The 19,191-nt window shown below is 34.7% G+C and overlaps 1 protein-coding gene across 1 annotated transcript in view; it reads right to left on the bottom strand.

Moving 5' to 3' along the window:
- Window positions 1-3,080: 3,080 nt before the first annotated feature.
- The window catches only part of STK17B (serine/threonine kinase 17b), a 30,955-nt gene continuing 14,844 nt past the window's right edge, over window positions 3,081-19,191 (bottom strand). The window contains exons 3-8 of the mRNA XM_082689053.1: window positions 17,902-18,114; window positions 13,969-14,113; window positions 11,986-12,112; window positions 10,094-10,142; window positions 8,761-8,940; window positions 3,081-6,759 (exon numbers count right to left, since the gene is read on the bottom strand). Of these exons, the coding sequence (XP_082545179.1) occupies window positions 6,477-6,759; window positions 8,761-8,940; window positions 10,094-10,142; window positions 11,986-12,112; window positions 13,969-14,113; window positions 17,902-18,114 (997 nt within the window). The 3' untranslated portion in view covers window positions 3,081-6,476. The remainder of the gene's footprint in view (window positions 6,760-8,760; window positions 8,941-10,093; window positions 10,143-11,985; window positions 12,113-13,968; window positions 14,114-17,901; window positions 18,115-19,191) is intronic.

Here is a 19,191-nt window from a genome sequence, read left to right as displayed (position 1 = left end):
CATTGAATTACAAAATGGTGGAAACAGCTCTCATCCAGCATGGTTAGAGGTTGGCGTTGTCAGCATTCCTTGTTTTCATCCAGAAACCCAAGCATTTCAGAAGCCGCCCAGCAGACTTCCGCCTCATCCCTTGCTCTAGGTGAGCTGGATAGCTGCTGTAATGGAGGGAGGCCACAGAGCAAGAAACGGGCGACAGCCGGGGGGTTAGCCAACCCACGGTTTCTTCAACGATGGTAGAATTACTTTGAGAGACTTGCCCTGTAGTTGCATGCTTCCAGCTTCCACCAAGGGATACTGTTAGAACCAGTTATATGAAACCTACTTTGTTTTTCTAGTAAGTGCACTCTGTTCATGAAGATGTTGTCCAAAGTAGAAGAATATATTCTAATGAGACCCACATGAGAACCTCATCTCAGGCTCACTGCTATCTTCTCCCTCCCTGTGATGCTCGTGTCAGAGTCATTGTTTACCCCGCACAACCTTTTTGGCTCTACCTTAGCCCTGGAGGCCACACTGCTACTGTTGGATCACTCTCTACAAGGTCCCGTAATACTCAATGCACACAGGGAATTGGGCAAGTTTCTCATTGCTCCAAGACTTACAGATCTTTCTTTTTTGGCCTTCTGAGACTCTCCCCTCTTTTCACAACAGATTTAAGTATTTATAAATGAAAGCCTCCGTGGAACAGGTTTTTTTTTTTTTTTCTTTTGAGTGCTACTATATATGTCCCTGATGCAAAGAAGCACAATCTCCTGATATAAAAGACAAGATATAGGCAGAAATGACAAATTAGTATTGTAAGAATTGTTTGACCACATTCTACACAATAAACTAATTGCAAATTAAGATCTTTGGTATTTAATATCTGTCTCTCCTGATAGATTATGAACTCCACTCATTTGACCAATATTGTTGCCCGCCTCTGTCCTCACCTTGTGCCAGATTGTACTCTCGCCACTACACCCTCCTCTACTTCCTTTGCGCTCGTAGACCACTAGCTGCAGGCTTCTTCGGAGAAGCAGATCATCCCCTCACTTCACATCTCTGTTGTCAACCATTTTCTTTTTCATTTTTTATGTTGGGAGACATTGTTTTTCTTTATTTTAGCCACAGTTGCCTTTGTGCTTGTGATCTCATCACTTTCTCTGGCATTGTCTAACATTAATCATCTTGTGCTAGCATGCATTTCAGGTGTTGCCTCCATGTGGGCTTCTCTCCTTTGCCTATTAACATTTTCAAGTCTTCCTCATTTTAAAACATTAAAAAAAAAAACAAAACTCTTCAAACTATAGTTCTCCTCCTTTTCCCCTTGATTTCTGAGAAGACCGGTATGTACCTGTGGCCTCCACTTTCTATTTTCTCAACTAGTTGCAAACTCGATATTCTAGTAAACTTATATTTCCAATGACTACTCTGTCCTCTTCCTCTTGGGACATCTGCTTGCTAGACAAAGTGAATGCAGACAAGGCTCACTTTGCTGTGTCTTTCTGGCTCTCCTCCCATTTTAATCATGCTAGATAGAGCTAAGATAATTAATGTGATACTCTACATTGGGGTCAAGAACTAAATGTAGTTCATCATCTGTTTTTATATATCAGGTTGGATTGGCCCACCCATTTGTTTGCATATGCTGCTATGACTGTTTTCATGCTCTAGAAGCAAAACTGAGTGCAAAACTTTGCACTGGCCTGCAAAGTCTACAGTATTTAATAATCGACCCTTTATAGAAAAGGTTTGCAGATGTCTTCTAGATGTCTAAACAATCTAGATTTAGATGAATGTATATGAGGTATTTTCAAGAGAAAATAACTATAAGATACAAAAAAGATATTGATAGACATTAATGACTATTAGGGAGTGCCTGGCTGGTGTCAAAAGAGCCAGCAACTTTATTTCATGGTCATGAGTTTGAGCCCCACACCGGGTGTAGAGATTGTTTAAATAAATTTTGAAAAGCTTAAAGAAATTAATGACTATTGGAAGAGGTCCAGTAAGAACACAAAATTTTTAGAATGATACCTAGAGAAACCTGTTTGTGATGTGTGGGTAAATAGTGCTGTATTAACTAAGGGAGGTAACGTGAAGCCAGAAAGTTTGGGTGAGGAGGTGATACAAAGAGGGAGAATATGATCCTGATTTTACTTAGAGCTATTTTACATTTGAGTATTCTTACATCTAGTAACGATAATATGTATGACCTCAGTGTCCAGGAGGAAAATTGAGTCTAAAGAGAAAAACTGGGGAATGTCATTGTGTCAGAAAAAGAAAATATGGAACCTGAGAAGAAAGTGCTCACAATTAAGAAAGTCCAACACATTACAATTTCTTCTCCCTACAGACTCTGTTAAGTTGTGCACACCTTTTCATTATCACACTTCAGACTTTTTACATGATGATTTGGACATGTAGAGTTGACCTCCTTCATTCATTAATTCCATGCTTGTGAACTTACTTGCTAAAATTTATTTGCAACCCCAAAATTAACATGATAGTGCTTTCACGGTCATTTGCAGACATGATCACAGTGTGAAAAAAAAAATGAGATGCTGGACACTTTCCTGTCTTAGGTTGAGCAAAGTGATGCTGAGTCTTGTTTTTGGTTCTCATACTGTAAGACAAATGTCCATTTTGCGGTCTATTTAATGTCACATTTTCTGCATTTTTGTGCTTTTTGTTAGAGATTTCTTTGTTTAAAATAGCCCCAAATCATAATTTTTAATTGCTGTGTAATTCTGTTCCTACGCACAGGGCTGTAATGTGCCTTATGTAGAAAAGATGTGTTGTTAGATAAGCTTCATTCAGGCATGAGTTATGGTGCTGTTGGTGTGAGGTTAATGGGAATGAATCAACAATATATATTGAATAAGATCCCTTTAAACAGAAGCTACATAAAACAAGGTTATGTATTGATTAGTTGGCAAAAATGTTATAAACAGAAACTTGTAGGAACTTGACCCTGTATTTCCTCTAACAATGTTTGAGTATTCACTATTTATGGGAACTTTATAGGATATAACTACAGTATGTTATATGAACTGATTAGTCCATAATCAGATTATAAATTCTTTAAGAATCCCTTATTCATCTTTTTTAAAATTCAATTTATTTAAACTAAAAACAAAAACAAAAACCCCAACAGTAACAGTTCACTCATTTGTAGGTAAATAAAAATCCCTTATTCATCCTTATGCAACATGTAGTACACACTGCCATTTACTGACATTTTCTGAAAATATCTATCATTACCACAGAATAGACTTGTTTTCAAACTTATGAGGCTTTTTAACAGACAGGATCTAATAAACAGATATGTACTAAAAAGGGAGTTCAAAATGACATGTGTCAAGGCTAGTACCTTCAGGCCCGAGGAGGTGTGCTTTTAAGAAAAACAAACTTAGAAATACTTTAAAGCAAAAGACAATCACAGACCAAAAAAAGTGCTTTTTAATTTTTAACCAAAAGGATCATTAAGTTGATATGTTTTTTTTTTAAACTGGGGTATTCATAATAATGTCAGTCAATATTCTTAAGCAACATGATTATTTAATGAAAGATGGGGGCAGTTATAATTTGTGTAAAATTTCCAATTAGAATTTAAAATTCTCTAAACTCTTATAAAATTATAAATTGATACTATTTCTCCAAATGGGAAGTCAGATAACCTGATTTTAATACAATTTGAAATTAAAGTACAGTTGTTTATACAACAATGAATAAAGACAAGTTTCCAAGACAGATACAAAAATGGAAAATTCAAAAATAAACAGAAGAAATGTAAACAGTTATAAAATATCAATTTATAAATGTTGCTTAGAGCAATGCTATTCCAAATATGGTCCATGAGCTATTAGCAACTCATTGCAAACGAAAGAACTTGTGCCAGAATGACAATCAATTATATCATTAATCAGCTGACTTTTTTTAGTAACAAGACTTTCTTTAAAGGAAGCAATGTATTGATACACATTCTGACACAGGTGCCTTATTTCATTATAGACTGCAGAACACATACTGCTTATGTCTTTAAAGTGCCACTATAATTTTACTGCTCAGAATAAACTTTGTGGAGAAAAAAATTAAAATGACAATTTTAACTGTCATCTATATTTTTTAATCCTGTCTAACCAAAAGGCAAAGTTATTAAACTTTATGAACTCATCACAATTTAACATTAATTTTCAGATGTGTTTAAGTGTTAGGACATCTGCTCACCTCAGGGGCTAAGATTCCTACTTTAATGAGATATATCATCTACTTTTGATAGATACATTTTTTCTAATCTTGGGAGAAAAGAAATGGAGTCATTTGTTAACAACTTCTCTCTAAATACTCATTTAATTTTCACATTTCAAACAGTGAAAATATTTAAACTCACTTTTACAAAAAAATGAATTTTTATATTGTTTGTGCAACTATTTGTTACTTTTTTACAATAAAAATTATTAGGAAAAAAGGCATGGAAATTTACAACTTTGTGTATTCTGTTAACTAAGGGCCAACATGAACTATTTTAAGACTCTTCAGACTAAAAGAAAACTGGTATATTTTTTTAAGAATTAGCTTATAATTTAAAATGCAAACATTTATTTTTTTCTTTATTTTTTATATTTTTGCCAAGCCATAATTCCTCTAAAATTTTAAAAATAAAATATCTTTTATAAAAATCCTTTCACCAATGGCTTACCAAGCTTTACCTGCAATAGCTTAATATGGAAGGCAAAGAAATGGATAATCAAAAATTTAGAAAAAACTCATCAGTTTTAGATATACAAGAGCCCCATTTAGCTTCTGCAATGGCTAGTTTATTGAACCAACAAACTATTTCTTAAGGAATTTAAATGTATATTTACATATCCTTAAGAAGAGAGCTCCTTTGGCACCTGAGTTGAACACAACATAGTAGAGCAAAGACTCTCTAAGAGAAAGTTGTCTAAAGACTATATTTTATCCATCTATACATAAATACATAGCCTATACATATACACATATGCACACACAAGTAGAAATAACTTTTCCTTTAAGAAATGCTGAAGATTTAAAAGGAAGTCACCCATTTAGCCAAATGACTTTAAAAAAAAGTTTCAAGTTATTTGGAATCTTAACCAAATTTCAGAAAGTTAAAGGTTTAAATAACTCACAGGGCGGGGGGAGCTTGAGAATTTCTTTTTGGTCAAAATATAATGTCTTTTAATGTAGTAACATGGGCATGAGGTTACAATTATCCTAACATGATATTATAACAGAATCTTTAATAGTAACCAGGTGCAAAGTCATCAAACATAACCAAAAAAGGAGTAAATTTCCCTCTATTAGCACAGCGGTCATCAGCCATTCCGCTGTCCTTAGACTCTCACTAACATTGGTCCCAGCAGAAGACCATTAAAGGCCACCTGGCAGATTGCCTTCTGCCGAGTCTCATGGCTCGCTGGAACTCTACATGAGCACTCTGATGTCATCAGGTTTTATGATCACATCCACCTTGCTGTCACGGACTCTGGTCCTGAGTTAACAGTCTTCCTGGGCTGCAACTTTTTTTTTTTTACACATACTTTTAGAACTCTGAATGACTGCCGTATATCCTAAGACTCAGAAAACATCTAAAATTCTGTAAGTTGCCAAAACCAGGCAGCATTTTTTCTATACTCAATTTAATAAACATGAGTATAGAGGACAGTCAGTTTTGTTTAAGTATCTTCTACCCAGAAATTCTGGAATATGAAAATCCTCTACACTTGAATACCATCTAATTCTCCTTCTTTCAGACCTTATTAAGTATGTTGAGAGAGGGCAAAAGACGTTTGAGTTAAAAAAAAAATAAATGATGCCATGCTGCTTTTTTCTGCTTTAACTTGTACAGAGTGTTCCTAATCAGGTTTCTCACTCCCTCTTTGCTCTGGTTAAAAGGACATGTCTCATATAGCAGACTATATATCCTGGAAATCATAGGCAGTTTCAAAATATTTGTGATTAAAATATTTTCATATGTAAAAATCCCTTGAGCATCTAAAAATAGTACATATTTTTCTTAACCTTGACACTATTATCCTAATAAAATTTTGTCAATAGAGGCATGGTATAGGACTTACCTTACAGAACCTATTAAATTCAAATGCCTTCATTTTGCTCAGTTTATTTCAACCATAATATAACCCAAATCACTGTTTTCCTTATCTGTAAAACATTTTGATAAACCCATTTGAACTTGAATTATTTCATTAACATGTAGACTCACATGCACAACTCTATTTTTTGTCATATATTTAAATATTTCTTCTCTGCAGAGTTAGTATCTTAGAACAGGAAATGAAATTATGCTGGTTACTAGTAATTTAGCATCAAAACACTTCCCTAAACTCCTCTATGCAAAAGTGCACTTACAATATAAACATGCCATAAATGAAGCTACAAACTACAATCTCACATTGCAGTAGATTTCAAATTCCAAATTCAGTCCAAATAACTCAAAGAGAAAAGTGCTAACACAGCAAATCTGAAACAAGTTCATGGGGATTAGGCAATGAGTTATCAAAGCGAAATCTTTTGGAAACCATGCTGCTATCCTCTGGAATATTCTCTTTGTCTTCTCGATCACTACAGGTTCCATTACAAGAGGATTTGGAAGTTTTGTCTTCAGAGGACCTTAATGAATGATCTTGACTTTGAGAGGAACTGGAAGTTTCTTCAGGGTGAAATAAGTTTCCAAAGTCCCATTGCTGTAGCCAAGAATGAGACAGGCAGATTTCTGCTGTTGGTCTTTTCCTTTGAAAGAAAGCATCAAGTGAAAATTTAGAACTAAAATATCAAGTTAGAAATGGCTGCAGTTCTTTTAAAAAAAAAAAAATGGGGCGCCTAGGTGGCTCAGTGGGTTAAAGCCTCTGCCTTCAGCTCAGGTCATGATCCCAGAGTCCTGGGATCGAGCCCCATATCGGGCTCTTTGCTCGGCGGGTAGCCTGCTTCCCTTCCTCTCTCTGCTTGCCTCTCTGCCTACTTATAATCTCTGTCTGTCAAATAAATAAATAAAATCTTAAAAAAAAAAAAAAGAAATGGCTGCAGTTTGATATACTATAGACTTAATTTTTTAATTTATTATGAAAATAACACATACTCATAGTACAGACGAGAATAACAATACAAAGACTGGAGTACCTAGAGTTTCTTTAATAGTGACATCAGCTGAAAAATTCATTATATCATGGAGCTTATGGATGAGACTAATCAAAAAGCTTGAGAATATATGCTAGCCTCACAAATAAAAATTAGTAAAATTACAAAATCTCTTGAGTATACAAAACTCTGAAAGAAAACATATATAATATATAATCTATTATTATTGTGCTCTTAAAAACAATACAGTTAAGTCTTGAAAATAAAGGCTGCTCTTGAATGATGTTTACCGAATATTTTGAATTTTTACATTTTGTTTTCTCTCTTGAAAATAATATGGTTAAATATCACGGTATGTTAAAAGTTCAGAAAATACCTAGAACTCCAACCTTAACACAACCACCAATTCCATGAGAATATATGCTTCCTGAGGCTATACCTTCATTTTTTTAAAGATTTTATTTGTCAGTTAGAGAGAGAGCACACAAGCAGGGGGAGCAGCAAGCAGAGGGAGAAGCAGGCTCCCACCAGATGCAAGACTTGATCCTGGATCATGACCCGAGCCAAAGGCATATGCTTAACTCACTGAGCCACCCAGGCTTCCCTTAACTTAATTTTTTATGATCATTTTAATTTCATTGTTTTCTGATTACAAAAAAATTAATGTGCTCATTTTAGAAATTATGTTCCTTTTTTATTATAAGAAAATGATTGTGTTCATTTTAGAAATTTTAGAAACTATAAATGAAAATGAAAACTGCTTAAAACTGCATATAATCAGAATCAAACAATATTTTTACTACAATTACTAAATAAGCATTCATGTCCAAAAAATGGCGAGAATTTGTTTGAACTTGTATTATGCCAATAAAATAATTAACAAACCTTGAGTTTTTTTCTTAAACAGATAAGAAACTGAGTCCTCCAGGCAATTAAGTAATTGTTAGAGATAAAAGACCTGACAAGTAACAAAACCAGGATGGGAGCCCAAGGCACTATATCCCAGCTTCTGTGTTAACTTTTTAGCCAGGCCAGGGAGCACTCGGTGTTATACATAAATAATTAATCTTGGATCACTGCATCAAAAAGGAATGATGGATTTTATGGTGACTAACATAACACAATAAAAAGATTTAAAAAATTTAAAAAATAAAGTAAATGGGGCAGATCTGAGTAAAGAAAAGGGAGGTGAGTTTTTCCTCTTCCTGCTCTGAGGTTGCCAATGAGAGAGTTAAGAGTCCTAAGTCACAGTTTCAAGTCCCTTTTTTTGCAGGTGGTCAAAAAGCATCTCTGACCTTTAAAGATTTGACAATCGGTAATTGATACTTACCAAATAACTATAATTACTTGTCTACAAATTATTCACAACAAAGCCAGCCATGTGTATTGTAAACCTACTTTTAATTATTTTAGGGAACTTCAGGATTTAGTAGCACATTGAGAGAGAAATCACAAATCTTCTCTTTACTGCAGAATTTCCAGTTACACGTTTTACATATTTTTTATGTTTGAAGTAACTGATTTGTTCTAATGATCTCTTACACCACCTTTCTTCCCATTTTATCTGAAACTTGACAGCATACTTCTAATAACTCTATTATGTTATTACACATATATTCATTTTGCAACAGTACTTAAATTAATGTTATAACTTACTCTGGATTTTTTACTAAAAGCCTCTGGATGAAGTCTGTGGCCAGCTGTGAAACTGATGAAAAAGTTTCTTCTGAATAATCTACATTAACTTGAGAAATATTGAGGTACGTTTCTTGATTATCTTCTCCCACAAATGGAGATGTATGGGTTAACAACATATATGCTATTATGCCAATATTCCTGAAAAGGAAATAAGAAACAAGAGGGGACCTTAGAATGCATGTTAATATGAAAATATTTACATAAAGTAAAATTGATACTTAACATATTTTTCAAAACTTCTACAGTTAATCTATAGACTTAAATTGCTCTTCAAACTTTCTATATTATTAAAACTAAAATAACTGGTATCTCAAAGTCTGTGTCTCAGAAAAAGAACATGAGGGGAATGCATTTTGTGTTACATAATTATAAATACAGTGTATTAAATATATATCATGGTATCTATAGACTGCCCTTCATTCAGACACCTGTTACTGAGAACACAAAGGTGCTTGAAGGGCAGCATTTCCTAAAAGGTATCGATGACACAGTCATGATCTGTGAGTCATAAACAGGATTTCTGTGCAAATAGAGTCAGCAAGTTTGGCAAAGCACAGAGTTGGGCAAGCAGATTTTTTTTTTTTCCTTTGCAAAACTTTTCAGGGCCTTAAATATATTAATGACAGTCTGGTGCTCAGGAGCAGAAAAAAAATACATATGGTACGTGTTTCCCACTTATTTAGCCAAGGACGGTCTTTCCTTGACAAGTTACATGGAACACAGGGAGTAAGTCTAAGCTCTTCACTTGGCCTGGGGAGGTGGCCCCCACTGCGGTCCCGCCTGAAGTTCCAGGAGGAATTCCAGTTTTACTCCCTATGATATCTGACATTCAAAGTATCATTTCACTTGCCACAAAAATTCACAATACCCTAGAGATATCATCTCATAAAACTAAACTTCTGCATGAACCCAACCTCAGTTTTCTGCATAGCAAATACCTTCCTAGTTCTTCTAGACCTACATCAGATATTTTCCATGTGGGGCTGGTCCGTTGTCTCCTTTATGCTCATTACCTTATTACAGAACATGCTGCACAGTCCTGAAACTACTTTGGTTTATTTTACTCCTTCAGGAAAGGGATTTTTTCCTATTTATTTCTGTATCTTTGGCTCACAGCCAAAGTATTACTTAAAAAGAATGGACAGATAAATGTCTTCTTGTGGCATACTAATGATACTTGAAAACAACCTTTTACAGAAAACCTTATTATTTTCATTTGGAATCAAAGAACCCTAAAATATATATTAAGCAATGTATAACAAAAACATTTAGGTAACTAGCGAAACCTTACCACATATCTGTTGCTGTAGTAATAGGATCATAGTTCAGGATTTCTGGAGCTAAAGCAAAAAATAAAATTCAAAATTAAAAACCTGAAAACCATTTTATAATAAATTAAAACTGGTTTTAATTTTAAAGAACTATTAATATCAAATTTTAATAGAAATTTAGCATACAATTAATTATCCTGTGATTAGACATTTAAACATATCTAATGTTGAGAAAATTATATAGTCAAATGGTACAAATAACACTTTTGGAGTAACCAGTAGCTAGCTATGTAGGTTTCTTTTTTTTTTTTTTTAAAGATTTTATTTATTTATTTGACAGAGAGAGATCACAAGTAGGCAGAGAGGCAGGCAGAGAGAGAGAGAGGAGGAAGCAGGCTCCCTGCTGAGCAGAGAGCCCGATGCGGGACTAGATCCCAGGACCCTGAGATCATGACCCGAGCCGAAGGCAGCAGCTTAATCCACTGAGCTACCCAGGCGCCCTGTAGGTTTCTTTTTTAATCATTAAGATCAATCTTAGGAAAAACAATTAGGAAGAAGTAAAATTTTAGACACTAGAATTTAAAAATTTTAGTTTTATTACTCTATGTTAAGAGTCAATGTTATTTTATCATACTAATTTAAGTTTTTCTTTTCAGGATAAAGAAAATCATATGTATCTATAACAACATAATGAGCAAATTATGCTTCCTAGAAGTGCTTTAAATTTTCAAGTAGATCAAATATTCCTCTTAAACTATCAAAAATCTAAATTCCTATGCAATTAATTTCCCATCTTTTCCTTCCCTGCCAGCTTTCTAAGTGCAAAATAAATTTTCTATATTTTGTAAACATTATCACAAATTCCAAAATAGTTGAGTCCAAACTAGAATTTGTGCTTGAATAATAACTTTCTTGTCTGGCAGTATGGTTTCATAATTTCTCCAAAGAGAAATCGTTTCCTAAAACCTAACATTTTTATTAATAAAGACTTTGAGTCATATATATTTGTCAGTCTCTGTCTGTCACACAATCTACAACCTGACACATACTTCTGTGAGCTGTGTTATCTATAATTACAATCCTTTATTCTAGGACACTATAGCCCCTATTAGCACTCAAAAGTTAGTAATTTGCTTGGTTTTTCATTTCAGGAAAGTCAGTTGCCTTGTTGAGAAGCACCTGTTCTGTTTAGTTTTATCTTTTCAATGCTCACATGGGGATATCAATGTCATAAGAGCAACAACAAAAAAGCCTAAGAATATTATTACTATAAATATTTTAAAATACTTTATGTGCTGCTTTACAGAACTCAGTTTTTTTCATCTGCATGATCTAATTCATTGATACAGTACAATATCCTTAGATTATCTAATATTGGGCTCTTTTGGGCATCTTTTTCTTCAAAATCCTCTTTTTACAATCCTAGGCAAAACCTCACATTTTTACCACAGCAGCAACAAATAGTAAGCAGTCCTGTTAACAATTCTTGCAAAACTGAAGATAATGTATGTTGTAAACAGATTCAGAGTTGGGACCAGGACAGAAGTAGAAACGAAAAGCATCCAACAGCCAGGCTTCAAATAAAATAAAGGACCGTCTGACTGTTTCCCCCTCTTTCTTTTTCTCCGGTTCCCTAATTTCCCCTCCATCCATTCTTCTTTATGTACTAAGCCTTTACACACAAACATTAACCTTTGAATTGATATGTCCAATGTCCTGTGAATCATTGTGAATGTCTAAATAATCCTATGCACACTAAAGTTCATTTGAATGTGTCATAACCCAATTTCAATGCATTAAAATACCTGAACTAAATATATCCTGGAATTACATGCTCTAAAATATAGTTTCAGAGAGTCTCATTTAGTTGATAAATTTCAAAATGGTGTAGAAAATAAAAAGAAATTCTTACCTAAGTATTCTGGTGTTCCCATGATTTCCCGGAGTTCACAAGCATTCCCTATTTTTCGAGACATTCCAAAATCTACAATTTTTATATCTCCAAGAGGGTATATGCTGCTCAATAATATATTCTGTGGCTAAATAAAGCACAATAAAAAATGGTAAGTAATATACAGCAATAAAAGAATACTAGTCTTAGATTGAAGGTAAATTGTTTAGTTATTACACATTTCATTGAGTCATTCACCAAATATTTACTGAACTACTTATTTAGGAAAAGCTTTATACTCGAATGATAAATAAAGCTAAAAATACACTCAGAGGATTATTAGTTTAGACAAAAAAGAAGTTAGATGAATATTTGGATTGATTAATTGACATGAGATATACTCCGTAATAAAGACAATACTTCTCAATTTTGCCTGTTAGCTTTTCCTGTAGAGATGAGAGTTAAGTTAGACCTTACAGGATAAATAGGAGCATGTCAGTTAGAAAGGCGCTCTAGGAAACAGCATGAAAGAAGGTGAAGGAATAAAAAACCTACACATTTCTGGAAACAGAAAATGGTCCAGTATAGTATGATGGTTCTGGGTCTGACTGTTGCCAGGTTTTTAGCTCAGACAATAAGAGATATGGAAGTGTGGAAGGCTTCAGCTACATAGTTCTCAGAACGATGTGACTTTGCTTTATAAAGCAATGGATTGCGGTCTATTACAAAATTCCCTGCCACCGTCATAAACCATATAGCTGCCGAGGTGCTGCTCCCAAAGTCTGTGAGAAGAATCAGAAGTCTGACTTTGGGAAAACCCCATGCTTGTTTATTATTAAGTCACAGACACCTTAAAAGAGAGGAGGCGAGGGTAATTAGGTCTACTGTTGTCAACCACAGGCTTTAGAATATATAAAGCCAAGTTTATTTGCCATCCCTGACTACAAGTGCTATGTGGTATTATGTAATACATGTGACTGGTCTCTTAGGAAAAAATCCTCCTTAGAAAAAACTCTCCTTAGAAAAAAACATGCTTGGTGATTCACAGACCTGTACCCCTGGGGATAAAAATATATGTTTATAAAAAATAAAAAGTTTAAAAAAAAAAAAAAAAAGAAAAAAACATGCTCCTATTTGTCCTGTAAGGTCTAAGGTAAATACTACCTTTCCTCAATGGGGGGGGGGGGGGGGGGCGGGGGTAACCAACACAGATGAACAGATTTTCTTTTTCTTTTGAAAATGGGGTAAGATGAAAAGTCTTATTTGACATATGTACATTTTAAAGTTTCTATAAGATATCCCAATGGCATCTATGTGTAGTTTATGAAAGAAGTCTTGGCTTAGGTAGGAGAACTGGAAATCATCATTACTGTGAAAGCCATAGTAAAGGACAACGGATCATGCAGCAGGAAAAGTGTATAGAAAGAGAAGAGTCCAATGTTCAAAAAATGAGACACACATTGACTGAAATTTTGGATGCTGAGGAGGAAGGATATGGAGAAAGGATAATAATATAACAGTAAGTTTAAGTGGTATTTCAGGGCTTGAGGAGTAAGTGGCCTGAATGGTCTTGGGGCCAAAAAGAAAAAGAGCCAAAAGACTAAAAGTCTCGAGGTAAAGATAAAGGACATTAGGGAGCAAAGAAACAAGGACTAGCAGGAGGTTATCTTCAGAGATGGAACTCCGACTAGAGTATTTAGAAGCGGATGAGAAAACCCGGGTTGGAAGAGTGAGATGGCATGGAATGACTCAAGCACTGGAACATGGGGGGATGGCGGTTTTTAAGAACACAGTGATTACTCCGTGCTGCTCACACATAAGGTCTCCTCCTCTCTGCCAATACTCATGTCAGTCGGTGCGGCCCACGGGCAAACGAAGAGCAGCCCCGCGGTACAGAGCAGTGCCACGGGCCGTGGTTCCCGAGCCGGCCCAGCTTGCAGTTTCGCGCCCCGAGAGCAGAAGGAGCAAAGACGTTGTGTTCCTCAGAATCATATGTTACATTACCTTTAAGTCAAGGTGTACAATGTTATTCTGATGTAGATAACAAACTCCTTCAAGTATTTGTTTAATGAGTCTGATAATGTCATTCTCAGAAACCATTTCAGCCAGCTCAGGTAAACACAAGTTGAAGATTTCTCCACCTGCAGCACTGAAATAAAATTCAAATAATAGAAACTTGAAAAATCATTGACCTAAAAATGACTTTTAAATACTGTGTAAGTGTTACGTAAAAGACAAAACTATCGGAACTTTAGTCTCTCTGTACAGATGCAGACACTTAAGAAACTGGGGAAAAGGGCGGCGGGAGAGATCTTTAAGGAAGAAAGTAAACGACAAGAGTATTTGAAATTTTGAGTACCAATACTTGTATAGATAATAAAATTGAATTGCTTTATAATTCAATAATATTATGACTGCTTTAATGATGCAATAAAAATAACAGCTAACACTGAACTCAGCTCTGGCTCTTCATTTTATTCGTTTATAGAGAGATAAATACCATCTCTTGATTCTCATGACAACCATGTGGGGTAGTTGGCTATTACTCCCATTTTACTGATGAAGAAACAAGTACAAAGAAGTTAAGCTACTTGTACAAGGTCACATGGTAAATGGGCAACTAGAGTCTAAAGCTGTATGATATGGGTGAAAATCTGCATTCTTGGGAGACAAACCATGAGAGACTGTGGACTCTGAGAAACAAACTGAGGGTTTTGGAGGGAAGGAGGGTGGGGGGGTAGGTGAGCCTGGGTGTGATGCATGGAGCACTGGGTGTGGTACATAAACAATAAATTTTGGAACACTGAAAAAAATAAAAAAGAAAATCTGCAGTCTTAACCAATACCCTGTATTGCAGCTTCACAAATCTTTTATTATATTTTTAAAAGAATTGAAAATCTAAAGAATGTTGACAAAGGCACAGAAAAAAGTCCCTAGGTTTAGAATCAAATAATATAAATATAAATCCCAAATCTGCTATTTACCAGCAATAAAACTTAGGATCAGCCACTTACTTGGCTTTTCCCATCTGTAAAACTAAATAAAAATCAACTGAATTCAACAGAATTTTTTTTCCCTGAGGATAAAATCTAAAAAATGCAAAAAAAATCTGGGAGGTCACTCAATAAATTTATAAGGTATGTTTAAGAATATCTCAAGTAAAGCATGTTCTATGTGGCAAAACAGGAGAGTGTCTGGCAGGTAGAAGGTGTTCAGTAAAAGTCTGTTGAATGAATGAAGGAAGGAAGGAATAGACAGTCATTCTTCAGAGTGGCTGAAACTGAAACTCAGAAGTCTCACTGACTGACAAGAGGAGAAGCAGGTCATGTGTATTAGGAGGTATAAGAAGAAATGGTAATGGCGGTCAGTTTGAGCCCTACCCTGAAAGTGGCAGCACTGGCCCGTCACATCGCAGACGGAACTGGTAACTGAGCCGTCTCCACCAATCTGTGCCAGTGAGAGGCTGCAGAGATTTGCTGCCTTGCACTTTACCATATTCCAGAGAAGACTGTATGGCACAGCTGGTAAGGGATACTTGTGAAAACTCCAATTATACTTACACTTCAAATTCCCCAAACTCCTGAAACTCTAAGAAAATTCATAAAAAACTTGTACCTGTCTCAAGGTATGACAGTAAAGACAATTTCAGAATTAAAAGGTTAGTTTGCTATAAAATTTATAGTTTTAGAACTGAACTTGAAAATAGGAAGATAATATTAGAAATTCATGTTCACCTACAAAAAAAATAAATTAATCTTTATGAATCGTTATATACAGATTACCCTTGGTGGTCTGCAGATCAGATATTTACTTGTCACAGCCCTGCTCAGTCTCCTCAGGGAAGAGGGACTTCCCAGGCCAGGCTGCCAGTGACACCCTTACCCCCTCCCTTTCTGGTTATACTATTTAGTTTGAATGAAACAAACCCTCTTAAAACAGAAAGTGGTCTAAATATTCCTGCAAAGACACTTCAGATAATATTACTAATGTAATCATAAGCAAATAAAATGAAGGGATGATGCTTAGGTTCTTAGAACGAGTTTTTGCTCAACAAGAATTATTTGATAAGAAACAGATCAAATAATTTGAAATATAAGAAAACTGTATAAAATATGGATTTATATCCCCTATTAAGATATGAAAATCCAGGGTATAAAAGTGAGATGGAGCAGAATGACTGAAGGATTAGAACATGGAGGAAGGATGGTTTTCAAGAACCCAGTGACTGACTTGAGCTGCTCATACATGCGGTCTTCTCCTTTCTGCCAATACAAAATTCAGTCCATGTAGCACACATTCACTAAGTTTAATTCAACTAGCCAGAACTCTCCACTAATTCAAATAGTCAAAAAAATATAAGAAAAGCTAAGAAAAAGAATGTAAAGCTCTCTCTGGTGCCTGGGATGTATGAGGTAAGATAGGAGGCTGCTTAGAGGGGTACCTCCTGAAATTCAAGACTGCCTGGATTCCACTCTGGCTCTGCTGCTAACTAGCTGCATAAATTAGGACAAAATGTTGCCTCTGTTTCCTTTACTGTAATACAATAATACATGATGAATAGTTTTAGCTTCTGCTTCACTGGATTGCTATAAGAATTAAATTAGGCCATATAAATTATTGGACACAACAGAAGTTTTAGAGATCAAAGCAGATATATAAATATTTATCACAGTGTTTGACACATGGTAAATACTCAGTAAATATTAATTATTATTATAATGAGTCAACAAATTTTAATTCCAAGCCTAGCAAACATCTAGCCTTTCTGAATCTGGGGCTTCTTACCCAGATTTTTAAAGGCAATTTAGAAAGTCCTTCCTAAATGAAAATTCATCTTTAGAAACATTATATCATACCTATAAAAATGCACATAATATATTCTTAAGTGAAAAAAATAGTTACAATAGAGTACTCCCAAACTCACAATTTTATTTTAAAAAATAAGAATAATCTTAAACTACAGGAATATGCCAGAAGAGTAACCACAATTTACATATGATTTTTATTTTCTACATCCTCTAAATTTAACACAATATATAGATTTTACTGTTATAACCAGGAAAAGTATCCTAAGAGTTGTTTGTTTAAATAAAAAAAAAAAAATCAAACAAATATTATGAATGCCAGCCAACCAGACTGTCTCTTCTTTTTCAGTTTGGCAAGCTGACCAAAGTCTTTTGTAGGATTGCCATTTTTCCCATAAAAGAGGGATGTAGGTAGAGCTATGGAAAATGGAAAATCAGGAGGAGCTAAGAGGAGGGAAAGAACAGATAACACAAGAAGCAAACTGCAGAAGTTAGCAGAAACCAGAAGTAGTGAGTTGTAGACAAGCAGCTGCTTTGTTAAAACAAGCCACCTTCGGTGTGTTTTTCAAGTAGATGGACAAAATATGTAAATGATTTCAATTCTATTTATCCATCAGATAGTTTCACACAAAAACTCATCAACTTTCTATGCTATAAAACAATGAAAATTTACTTATTGTACAACATCCCCCAAATGTTGTGTTGTCATTCAGTGTTTTTGTGTGTGAGCTGTTTTTTGTTTGCTTGTTTTTTTAAAGATTTTATTTATTTATTTGTGAGAGAGACAGAGCACAAGCAGGGCAGAGGGAGAGGGAGAAGCAGACTCCCCTGCTGAGCAGGGAGCCTGATGCAGGGCTTGATGCCAAGACCCTAGGATCATGACCTGAGCTGAAGGCAGACACTTAACCAACTGAGCCACCCAGGCGCCCCATGTGTGTCTGCTGTTTAGTTTTTGTGTATGTATGAGAATATTCGAATATACAGTATGTCCTTCTAGTATTTTATCAACAGAGATCTTTACAAGTTCTTGTCACACTTTTATCACTCCTATTCTTGATATTTCAAGTCACCTTATCCACCATTTAAAATAAGTACAATAAATTTATTTAAATTTATTAAAGTGTATACTTACTATTCCAGTACCAAAATAATTTCAGTGGCATTTTCATAGACTTCATGAAGATTAATTACATGAGGACAAGACTTCGCCAATTCAAGTACGGCAATTTCATGTAGAATCTCTGCTCGACAATCCTGCCCTCTTCTTCTCTTTTTTAGAAATTTTGCAGCATATTCTTGGCCAGTAGATTTTGATATACACTGTCTAACCACAGCAAATTTTCCTCTAGGGAAAATGGAGATAATCGATTTTAATGTTCGCATAAAGAACACTATTAGTATAATACAGACACAGTTAAAACTTCAACTTGAGTTAATCCTTTCAAACAACTATGCCATTAGAAATTTATCTATTTTCTCTTAACCAAATCAAATACTACATGTACTTTTATAAAATTTATAGTACTATCACATAAAAATGAAAACGGCAAATGTAATAACAGGATAAGACAGAATTGTATTTGTTCATCACTATTAATTCAATACATTATCATTGTAGGGGGAGATCTTCTCTGCATACCAACACCATGCCATATTCTTGATATAAATTTTTGTGTTTAAATACCATAACAATCCTATATAGTAAGTGATATTCCATTTTACAGACCCCAGAGAGTATATGTATCTTGGTCTACTTCCAAAAACTGTACCCTTAATAGAGTACCACACTAGCTCTCTAATCAAAATAGCTTCCTTCAAAAACAAAAGATTAAAATGAGTATTTGACATTTAATTTTCTTAGTGTAATTACTTTGCCTTTCAACACCACTTTTAACAATCTTTGAAGTTTTCTATCATTAACTTAGCAGTTGATTTTACCAGTAAATATCTTAATATTGCCCAGTGGTCTATGAAGCCTGTAACAATACCAAAGGTATATGTATCCAGAAATACTTCACGATCAACTAAGAAAATTTAATAGTTCTCAATAGTTACCCATTAAAGTCATGTTTATCACTTTTAGAATAAGTATGTGTTTGGCTCTTTCCAAAAGAAGTGCTTAGCATTTCAGCAAGAATTTAAAAAGATACTGGCAAATGTGTGTTCTAAGCCTATATATATCCCCAAAACCTAGCTTCCCCAAAGACCTTAAGCTATTTTGATACATATTGATACATACAATTCCAGAGGGTTTTTAGATTTCAAAGCCCATCTACAAATCTTCAAAACCTGAGTCCATGGATCCAAAATTAAGAACTTGTATCCTAAGGCTCAAATTGCTTTGTAGATACTAACAAATGAGGTATAAATAAAGGGTCTTCAGAGAGGAACTTTTGTTCCACAACCCTTCTTTCCCCAATTC

The sequence above is a fragment of the Mustela nivalis genome (genome assembly GCF_964662115.1).
Source record: "Mustela nivalis genome assembly, chromosome: 11".
Classification (NCBI taxonomy): Eukaryota; Metazoa; Chordata; class Mammalia; order Carnivora; family Mustelidae; genus Mustela; species Mustela nivalis.
This window is presented reverse-complemented; position numbering and strand designations above follow the sequence as displayed.